The 11,348-nt window shown below is 48.8% G+C and overlaps 1 protein-coding gene across 2 annotated transcripts in view; it reads right to left on the minus strand.

The window, feature by feature from the left end:
* Positions 1–10,148, minus strand: part of SYBU (syntabulin) — a 53,680-nt gene extending 43,532 nt beyond the window's left edge. The window contains exons 1-2 of one of the 2 annotated variants that reach the window (XM_087825161.1): positions 10,125–10,148; positions 8,181–8,379 (exon numbers count right to left, since the gene is read on the minus strand). In XM_087825161.1, coding sequence (XP_087681287.1) covers positions 8,181–8,379; positions 10,125–10,148 — 223 coding nt within the window. Of the gene's footprint in view, positions 1–8,180; positions 8,383–10,124 lie in introns of both variants that reach the window. The other variant, XM_087825160.1, reaches the window with a different exon arrangement.
* Between the last annotated feature and the right edge of the window lie 1,200 nt (positions 10,149–11,348).

Consider the following 11,348-nt stretch of genomic DNA (forward strand, 5'->3'; position numbering starts at 1 on the left):
GAGAGAGAGAAAAAATGAAAAAATATGCTCAGAAATAGTCTAATTCCAGCAACATCTATGAAATGATAGTCTGAATTTTGCAAGTTAGCCTCACAGGTGAAACGTCCACCCAGAGAAGCACGGCTGAGTACATGATGCCTCCCGTGGAGTGGCATACGTGTGGTCACTGCGATGGACGAGGGGACTGCCATGCGCTGGCCGCAATGACAGCGCAGGGACTGCCTGGAACACACACGCCTGGACAGGAGGAGTCCTGGCAGCACTGTTCATCGCCCCAGTCACCTCCTAGGATTGGTCCCTCGCCCACGATGCGCGTTCAATAAATATTTACTTAACAAACGAACAGAAAGGACCAGAGGTTAATACAGCACAAGCTCACTTTGGCAAAAATCAAAACAAAGTAAATCCTATAAATGTGACGACCTCCACTGACGTATGGTTTGTACGTGTCTATTACTTTTAAATTTAAAACTATATAATAACAAGCATTAAAGACATTATAATCCTCAGAATTGAGAGGGGTAGGTCAGGACCTGCAGGGTGCGGAGAATTCTGAGGGTCAGGCCAGCACCTAGGGCATCCTATCTGCGGGGCCGCCCCCGCAAAAGCAGGGTGAGCCAGCCAGGAAAGAGGAACCCCGGGAAGTTACCTGAGGGGGGCGAGTGCTGGTGAGCCCACCTCACGAGCACTGGGGTCACTGGAAAGCTCCATCTGGGCTTCCTCGAGAGAGAGCAGTCCATCTGAAATGACAGGCCTCCTGGAGCCACAGTGGCCCCCGGGCAGCGGAGGGCCTGGACCTGACGATGGCTCTCCAGGGGGTGCTGAGCAGCTGGGTCGGGAGTCTCTCTCGGCGGAGGGGTTACACTGTGTCTCCAAAGCAGGAGACGCCAGGCTGGGCAGCAGAGGGGGTTTGGGGCAGTTACTGGGCCCAGGACCAGCAGAGCCACTTCACAACACAGGCGCACCCAGCAGCCTTGCCTACCTGAGGTGCACGAGTCCCCCGGGGTCAGCGGGAGGGGACTGGCACTTTCTCAGAGTAAAAAGCACCTGTGGAGCAAGGCGGGGTGGTGGCTAGTGTCAAGTTGGAGTCCTGGGAAAGTGGGTATGTGGCCTTGTGCTACATTCCTTCTTCACTCTAAACTGGGGTATTGGTTTTCCCCAGGGCTTTCAAGTGCTAACTCTTTAGTGGGGCATTTACTGATTTTCGTAGCAAGAGGTTTCTCTCCCAGCTACCCACAGCACTGGGGGGCATGGCTCTAGTATCGAGATTATTATTTTTTTGCTTGACAGGAACTTCTCAGGATAGGAATGTTTCCTTCATTTAATAAACCTATTAAATTGAGTGCTGGGTATGGCTCTAGTTGTTTTATTTCCCCAACTATTAAGGTGGTATTCTGTTCTCAACAGATCTTATTAAATGTATGAAAATACATCACTTGTCCTGTTCTCATAATTATGCCTTCTACCAGATTCCAAGAAATACTAAGTAACTGTCAGGTATGGTGCAGGTAACGATATTGTCCCTGGCTTCTTGGAGCTTACAGTCAGTCAGTCAGTCTACTGGGGAGTCAGGTCACTGAGTATGAAAAGCCAGGTCATGTGGTATGATAGAGGAAGAGTAAAGAACGGGCACCTAACCCAGACTTTGAAATGTATCCTTCAGTTGCCTACCCTGATCTATAAATACACTTACCTACACAGGTGGCCTTTCACTAATATGGGTTTGAACTGCTTGGGTCTATTTTTACGTGGTGTTTTTTTCCTTCAATAAATATGCAGAGAGTCTTCCGTTATCCCTGGCTTTCCCATTCACAGAGACACGGTCACTCCTGGCCCTCCTTCCCCTGTGTGCTCATTCTCAGGTGCCTTGGTTCCCTCATCCTGCCTACTCTTGCTTATCTCAGAGCTCTAGCCTGGTTGCCTAACCCCCCATGCACTCCCCTCGGGTAATACCACTCACTTCCTTAACTTCAGCTACGGACATCTCCGACTTCTCTTCACTCCAGACCTTTACCTCCACCTCAAGTGCAACAAAGCCTAACCTGAGCTCATCAACCGGACTCAAAGTCCTTCTCCCGAGTCCTGTTGCTCCACTGGAGCCCAACCAGTGGAAACCTGGACACAACCCTTTCCCCTTCCATTCGCATCTGGTGACTAAGACCCTATGCTCTAGCCCCTGAACCTCATAGCTATCACTTTATCAGTCTTCGTTCAGGCTGCCACAATGGCCTTCAAACCAGGCTCCTCAGCACCAGTTCCTGCCCCTCCTATCCACTGTCCAACACATAATCAGAAAGATTTTTTAAATTATAAATCTGGTCATAACTCTTCTCTGCTGAAAACCCTTCACTGGCTCGGCAAGACCCTTATGAACTGCACAGTGGCAGCCATCAGCCATATCCCACTATTTCTGTCTGCTACTCTGCCTACAGAGTTGGTTAAAAAGCTACGTTTTTAAAATTCTGAAGGCATTCTGAATACCATCCAGTTCTCGAGTCCCCAGCTATCGTCATCTATCCAGGCAGCCTCACTCTTTACGTTACTGCTGTATTTCTTGTATGGAGCCTTGATCTCATGGATCAAGTTCTTAGCACAGCACACAAAGCCTCCCTTGACAGGACCTGCCCGCCTTGCTAATCTCACTTCATGTTTTTAACTCGGGCCCTCTGAGGCCAACAAGGCTCATGCTTGTCCACCACAGTAGTTATGTCACTTCTTTGAATCCTTGGGCTTATGTAACGTGAGCGGCCAATGTGATAATAAGTGGAGCAACAAACTCAAATGACAAGGAAGGGGTGTCTGTGGAGTGGGAGTGGGTGTGGGGAAAAGGGATAGGAAAACAAAACAGGTGAGTAGAGTCATGTGGGAACCACATCCAAGATTTGCTCTCCATTTATTTCGGTGCCACGATTAGGTCAGTAAAGTAATAGATATTTCCAATCCCTGTGTTTTTTTCATCTTTGTAGCCCTAGCACAATTCCTGATCCTTAGCAGGTATTAAATAAGTGCCTATTGGATAATACATTTCTGTGGAAGTTGACAAAATTCTGAATGTCTTGCTGTTCCCAGGCCACAGTTTCTCTCCCTCTCTCTCTCATCTCTTTCAGGGTACCCACTGGCTCTTGAGGGTACACTCATGGTGTGCCCAGTAAATCCACTTTTGGTGTACCCCAAATCATCCTAATACCAAAGAAAGAAAATACAACAGAATAAAAGACATGGCTTGAAATAGTAAATCCAGAGAGAGAGGATTATACAGGAAGATAAAGGAAGAAAATGTTTTCTGCTCCCCTTTCCTTTCCTGCTTTAAACCCAAATTAAATCCATTGTGTAGATAGAAATAATATTGTTGTTAAGACTAATAGCATAGGAATTGTAAATAAACAGTGAGAAGCTACAATTTCCAAGGACAGTGCAGGCACTTCCCTTGTCCATGCCGTGGGTGTAAACAGCCTGGCTGGCCACCGCCTCCACCATCTCCATCTTCATTCATCTTGTGATGTCACTTCAGGCCTACCCCTTGCATTTCTCATACAAAACCCCCAAACACACACAGAACACAGAGCAGGGAGGCTGACTTCAGCTGACTTAACAGTCATCTTGAAAACCCGTAAAATACAGATTCCTGGGCCCTCCCACTCTAAGATCACAGGGTGGGGCCAAGGCATCCACATTTTAAACAGATTTTCCTGAGGATTCTAAAGTAGACATGCACCATACTCTGAAGCTGAGAAATACTGTCATAAGGGTATTTTGGAACATAAAGTATTTTTATATTAAGTGCTATAATTTGCTTTAAGGCATGGTCCAAGTCCATCGCGATGATTTTCACAGTCCCTGCTGCTAAGTATTTTTTTTTTTTTATTAAATGTCAAGAAAATTTTCTCTTGCGTTCCTAATTGCAGTTACCACATCCTCACAGAAATAGTGCCTATGTAACCTATTTCATTAGGCACTTATTTCTGCGACTGAGGCAGTTAAGTACCTGAAATATATATTATGCAACTGTGCCCAAGTCCTAGCCTCATTAAAATGATACTGAAGTCTTAGGGTCTTGGGGTTTTTTTTCTTCACAGCAAGTTGGCAGTCATTCAATGATGCTGTAATTCGGTATTGCAGCTCACTTTACTTTAAGTAGTTCATCTCAATTCTGTTCATTATGTTCAAAGGCTTACTCTATCCAGATGCCAAGTTTCCTCCACTGGACAAAAGCATTGCAGAAGTATTTCTGCTTGGCAAGGCCTGGCAAATTTTTGGAGGTGTTGTCACGCTGTGGCAGAGCACTAGTCAGGTTGTAATTTGCCTTAATTGTTGTTCCCACAAACAGCAACAGTGATTCCCTCTAGGTCATGGGCACTCAAAGGATTTCTTCACAGCCACTGTAAAGACCAAAACACTTCTTGCAAATGCCTTACTCAGGATTGCACTGCAAAGAATCTTGGATTCTGAACATTTAGTGTATTGACCGGGAACATCGTTTTTAATGGGTTAAGTCACAAAGTTGCCTGTGTATCTGTGTGTGCAGATTAGAAACATGGAAATAACTCAGAGAAATCACTGGTCTCCCATAAAACAACCAGTGTTCTATATGCATAATTTGTTCCACCTGCCATGTCTACAAGGCACCCCAAGGAGAACTAGCTTAAAACCCAGCAATCCATCTGCCTCCCCGTTCTGAGGGGCAATTATTGCCTCAACTAAGCCAAGAGGAATGCCCAGCATGCTGCTAACCATGTCAGATGACTGATGTATGTGACTGGCTTACGTACCCAGGTCATCAGCTTTGCTAACAGTGGCTGGAGTCCTGGTACGATCACAAACACAATTAACTAACCAAAAGAAAAGGGAGGAGGGATGGACAGAGACCTAGAGGCAGTGAGCCACACCCAGGACACAAATCATAAATATGGGTTTTAACATTTCTCATGGGAATGTTAAAACTAGAAACATGGGCAAGGGGTTTGGGGGGGAAAAGATAGGGCAACTTTATGCCAAAACATTAGTTTAAAAAAACTGATTAAAAGATAAAACATGAAAGCAGGTGTTTTTTTGCTATTAACTGTACTTCCTTATGCTTATGTATCCTTTTTTTAAGAAAGCGTTAGTTAATATTTACTAAAAATATACATTTTATTGCTATGCACACAGAATAGGGCCTGGCCTCCAATATGTACAATATCAACTTAACTGTACCCAACTAAGGTCTCAGTGACCAAGATGAATATCAACTCTAAGGAACAGACTTTTAACAGGAGAATGATGTTGGAATACATTGCAAAACACACACACACACACACACACACACACACGCATATCTTCAAAGAAATTCTGCTTATAAGAAGCTATTAGAAGAAGAACTCATTGGGGATACACCCCAGATGAATTGCAAAAGGTCACGCACAACTCCTTCCTGAAATGATAGATGCAACATACAAATTAGCATATAGAATATCAAGTCATTAAATGTGCCTTGTCAAGGCTCCCATGGGAAGAAAGGGGGAAGAAAGGCAGGGGCATGTGGGAAAGAACAGAGAAAAGTAAAACTGGACAGGTCACTTTGAAAATAGCTTCCAGTTTTTCAATTTCACAGATCAGTAAAATTAAAAGAAAAATTTGAGGGTAAAGAACAAATCCATTATCCTGATTTTTTTCTTATAATACGAAGCCAGGCTCTCAAAATAAAGGATAATCCTTTATATTAAGTAACTTAAACTTTGTGTGAACTCACATTAGCCTTCGTTTAATAACTGGCTGTCTTAGAATATGTGATGCTCCTCGAAAGTAATAAAAAACCTTTGATTCAGATTTGGGGAGAGTCTCTAGTTTGCAGTTCTTAAAATGTCATTTTCAAATTAAATGGCACCTTCCTCTATCATTTCATGTCCGGATTGTAAGAATCCCCCTAACTCTGCATGTCACATCAGTGAATGTGGTGATTTACAGAGGTAACGGACGCCTCTAAATAATTTGTTTCATTCTAGCAGAGGACGGCTTTTGCAATGTTCGCATGGACCCTTGTCTCTGACTTAACTGCCATGATTAAGCAACCAACACATATTCTGGTCTTAGTGTTCAAGTGGCTGGATTAAAACCAGCTATTTCCCCCTGCTGGTTGGACTGTTTTACATTTTCTACCGCTCTGCCTGCAGCTTTAATGCTCCCCACAGCACCAACCCATTTATTTCCCACCCACCGACTGACCTACAGCACCATTAACACGCCCCCAAAGGCCTTGCTCTGCCCATTTTAGTCAGCGCAGCACTCAGGGTCCTCGTGGGGTTCAGCAGGGCTCTGCAGGAAGGCAAGCGAGGGAGGGAAAGGCACCAGCCCAAACCCTGGGGAGTCGCCAGCACGCGAGATGGGGCCCAGGAACGAAGGCGATCCCATCAGGGGACAGGATGCAAGGCTCAGGGCGGAAAGGCAGGTGTACAGACACCCATCATTAGATGCTCTGCCACTCAATTCTCAGCTAGTTAATGGCAGAAGGATCAATACCTGCTTTCGATTTTCATGTACAGCATTATGGCCTTAGTGGGAGACGGGTCTCCTGGGAAGGGGCGCTGATCCGGGGAATGGGTCTTGGAGAGAGTGATTCATGACCCAAAGTAATAATTTTATTGATTTGTCAAATATATTTTCCAAAATATATTTGGAGATTTCCTTTTGTGTTGACCAACTTTTTCTTTTTTTCCGGTAACACTACTCACCCTGAAGTCAGTTACAGAGAAAATGATTATGTGGAGAGAGTGTCGATAATAAACGTGGAACTGAGCCATGTAAACAAAGCTGTGTGAGTTTGAAATGACATCCCCGGGCCCATCCACCCTCAGCCAGGGCGATTCCTGAGCTCCCAGTGGAGTGAAAGTGAGCAGCAACGCATTCTGCAAACGCGGCTCCAGTTTCCAAGGGTCTCAACTGCCCCAGCCTGTCAGTTTCCTTCCTTATCAAGCAAACCATCGGTGGGTTTCCATTTTAAACTAGATTTATGTCATTCCAACAGCAATAAATGTTAAGATGCAACACTTTGCTAGAACTTTTTTCAGAATCAAGCAGATATTCCAAGGCTTTACAGAGAAAAGGTATAAAGCAGGCAGCACAGCATTTCTAACATACAAGTGATGAAAGTAATTCTTCTGTGAAAGTATATACTGAATCCAAAGTCGCATTTTAAAAATCCCTGAAAAATGTAGTTTACCAATAGTAAGTATAATGAAATATTATATCCTGTTCAATTAGGGCATTAATCACAGCATCTTGATCCACATTTCCCTTCTTAATGAGTTAATCTTCAAATTACATTTTCCCTGAATCAATTCTAAAAATTATCCACTACGAAACATTCTTCATTAATCATAAGACAGTCACTCATTTAATTTTTACCCAAATTCCTAATATTTCTCAAAGAATTCAAGTCCTTCTAAGTGATGTGCTTCAGTGAGTACGTATAACAGGCTCTGTCAAATGATAATGATGGCACCTTCCACTGCTCTGAAGAGATTTGTATTTTTACTCAATATGCTGAGAACTTTAAGGAAACTTCCTTAACCTTGTACCAAAACTGACATCCCTAGATTGTCATATTAAGAACTATCATTTGTTAAGCTCCTGTATAAGCCAGGCACTGAGCTAGGAATATGCTTAGGTGTGTGGTCTCATTCACCTCACAGAACTCTACAAGGCAAGTACTATCCTCCCATTCTATGGATGTAACAACTGAGGCTTAAGGAGGGTAAGCAACTTTCCCAACGTCACACAGCCTGTACATGGTGAAAAAGCCAGGGGTTCCCGCTCAGGCCTGGAAGTTTACAAAGCCTGTGCTCTTCTTCTCTGTCAAAACTCCAAGGCCAGTCCTAGGACATACACCTCCTTGATTCTGAGTGTTATGAGTTGCTTCATCTTTGGGGATTCCATAAATAGCAGTCCACAGGCTTATAAAGGTTGTTAGTATGAAACGCAAGATAATGTGCCATAGAAACAAGAAGTTAAAATGTGTACGTTGCAAATTATAATGAAATTCCATTGGGTTGAACATATGAAACTGCTGTATTTGTAGGTCAAACAGCCAAAAATGTGTAACCACAGACCATTCATTCTAATAACAGAAATCCAGTTCCAGGCTCTCGGGGGCCCATCCGGGTCCCTTCACAGTGGGCCTGCAGTGCACACATTTCATACTGTACCTGAACAGAAGCTGTTGCTGCTAATGGTCCTCGCTGAGCGCCCAGAGCTGCTGTGGTTGAACTCTCTGCTCTCTTCCTCAGAGAAGGGGGACTCCGAGGCTGGGGACACTTTGTGCTGTTGCTGGGGCAGATGGGGCCGAAGGATCAAACGGGGAATTCGGCTTCGGGACAGCTCCTTCTCATGATGAACTCTCTGCTCCTTCTTAAAATTGGACAGCAAAAAGAAAAAAGGAAACTTGTTTCCCTGTCTGAACTCCAGTCTGTTCCTTCTGGGCTCAGTTTCTAAGAAGTCACATTTCTGAATATGGAATCTTCACAGAGTAGCCCTTTTGTCAGTTGCTGAAATGAATTCCAAAACTCTTCCACTGAGCTAACTCTCCTGATCCACTGAGGAGCACACACTCCAGCAAGGATGCTGCACACAGATGCACACACACACACACACACACACACACACACGGGCCCACACGCTTCCACCACTCCCAGGAAGGCCATTCTACACTCCTATGCCATTCTGTCTCACCTTCCCACTCTGGCTTTTTCGGTCCTATTCAAGCTTTCAGCTGTCTCAAAGGCTTTTTCTTACTCTCAGCACACTCCTTGATTTCCTCTAGACTTCCATTTTGCTGTCCCTGACTTAGCGGTGACAATTTGACTTCTGTTATCCTATCTCCTCACATAGTCCCCTATACCTGGAAGGATTCTCTCCCGATAGATCATGCAGCCTTATCTTTCAAATCCCTCCTCTTCCGGCCAGGATCTTAATTATTCATTAATATCCTGGTACACAAGGCTACTTGCCAACAGAAAAGTAAACAAAAATCCAATACCCGGTAAGGTGGCTCCACCTATTACACCATGTTTAGCTTTTGTTTTCATTACAGATACCCATTCGGAGAGGTTTTTTTTCTGTTTCTTCTTTAAAACACAGCATTAAATACAGAGGGCCATGCCTTGGTTTAAAAAAGAAATGCATAAAAGGTAATATCTCGGCAACGCTATTCCAATTTTAAAGGGCTTTTTCCCAACCATCATCTCATTTGATACTTATAACTCAGGCCGCAGAGAGAACAGTAATCTATGTCCCTATTTACAGATGAGAAAACCGAGGCTAACGGAGGTGGGTAAAGATGCTTAGTCGGCACAGCACATCGTTTAGAAGCAGACCGGCCTGAAGTCCAGCGCCTTTTGAAGTCACCCCCACCCTGCCTTATTAAAATGGATTCCTAGGAGGAGCTCTTTGCAAAAGACCCACTGCTCCCTCCAACCTCTGCTACTGAAAACAGGCTTTGGATTAGGTAACAAACACTGTTTCGAAACATGACCTCTCGCTCCTTTCCACGCTGCTTACCAAGAAGGGTCGCTGCCAAAGTCAGCCCCCGGGAGGCCCGCCCCGGGCGCGCCCCGCAGGGAAAGCCCGGGCGCGGGAGCCCGAGGCCGCCCGGGGTCCGGCCCGCGCGGGGCGAGAGCCGCGCCCCGCCTCGCGTCCGCTCGCGCGTCGGTCACGCAGCAGGCACCGCACGTCGGCCGCTCCGCCAGGCTCCCCGCGCCCGGGCCGCGGCCGGGTCGCCGACACCCGGAGCCCAGAGATCTCAGCCGCCAGGAACACATCAAACGGCTTCAATCACATCGCACACACAGGGCGCCCGCCGAGCGCTAGATCCCAAATCCCCAATTTCGGGAAATGGGATTAACCCTCCAAAGGCAGTCGTTGGAATCCTCTGGCCACCCCCGAATCTGTCCCTCCAGGACCACCTACCCATCGCATCACCTGGGCAAACGGCCCTGCGTCTCCCCACCGCCCCACCACCCCTTGTGGCCGTTTCCAAACTCCACCCCTCCGCTCCCACCTGGCCGCCCCTCGCCCCGCAGCGGCCCCCTCCCTCCCTGCCCTCCCGCGCCCGGGGACCCTGCCACCGCGCCCGCGCGACGTGCCCGCCTTACCTTGCTCTCCCGCAGGGGTCCCATGGCGCTGCTGCCCGCGCGCTCCTCGCGCCGCCGCCGTCCAGGGGGAGGCACCTGCGCGCACGGGGCGAGGGGACTGCGCTCAGCCGGCGCGCGGCCCGGGGGCGCTGCTGCGGGGCTCACGCGCCGCCGCCGCCGCGGTTGGCGCTCGGCTCCGAGGGCGCGCCCGGCAACCCCGCCCCCCGCCCCGCCCCGCCCCGGCCGGACACGTGGTGCCGCCGCCGCCTCTGCGCGGGTCTCGCTCACCTGCGGGCCCCCCGCGGCTGCCCGCACCCCGGTTCGCCCCACCCGCCCCCGGAGCTGTGCGCCCCTCCCCCTCTGCGGATCCGGACCCGCAGGGGGCGGCGAGGCTCGGAGCCTCTGCGTCTGGGAGGCGCCCGGCACCCGCCTCTGGGCGCCCGGTATCCGGGTTAAACGCTGTGCACGTCGGATGGAAGAGCCGGGAGAAGCTGCGCCATCGCCAGGAGCCGAGACGGAGAAGGGAAAGTTTTCCCCTCGCGGCCGCTCCCTGCCCCCTCAGCTCCTCCAGTTACCTCGCCCGGGGGCGCCAGGGCGGGTCCCCCCCAGCGCACCGCAGCCAGGCCAGTGCTGCCCCGGGGGCGCCGCCTCTGGGCTCCGGGACCTCTAAGGCTGCGGTTCCCCTTGGGGGGGATTCGCACCGGGGGGCCCTGGGGTTGGCACGCAGCGCCCCAGGCGAAGCGGGGACCAGGGAGCCAGGCGCTGGCGCGGGGGCAGCCTTTCCCCCAGCCCTGCCCCAGCCCTGCCCCAGCCCTGCCCCAGCCCTGCCCCAGCCCTGCCCCAGCCCTGCCCCAGCCCTGCCCCAGCCCCGAGCGGCCCAGGCGCGCGGCGCAGGACGGCACCGCCCTGGAGCTCGGGACGCCGGGCTCAGGGCACCGCTCCACTCCCTTTAGTGCCTTTATGCCTGAAGGTCTCGACCAAGGCTGAATGAATGACATCTGAACCTGGCCTTTTGGAACTTCCAGTTTAACCTCGTGAAATTCGGGGAGAACAATAATAATGATAATGTGTGCCTCAGAGGGTGGCTGTGAGGACCCGAGGAGGAAAATAAAGGAGCTGTACCCAACGGGCGGAAGGGAACTTCCCAAAGGGCTGTTAAGCCACCCCCAGCTTGTCCATCCATACTTGTCTTACGTGACCGGCAGAAAAATCATTTGTGAGGCAGACAGATTTACTCAAAAAAGC

The sequence above is a fragment of the Miniopterus natalensis genome, chromosome 16 (assembly GCF_054644295.1).
Source record: "Miniopterus natalensis isolate mMinNat1 chromosome 16, mMinNat1.hap1, whole genome shotgun sequence".
In the NCBI taxonomy this organism is placed as follows: Eukaryota; Metazoa; Chordata; class Mammalia; order Chiroptera; family Miniopteridae; genus Miniopterus; species Miniopterus natalensis.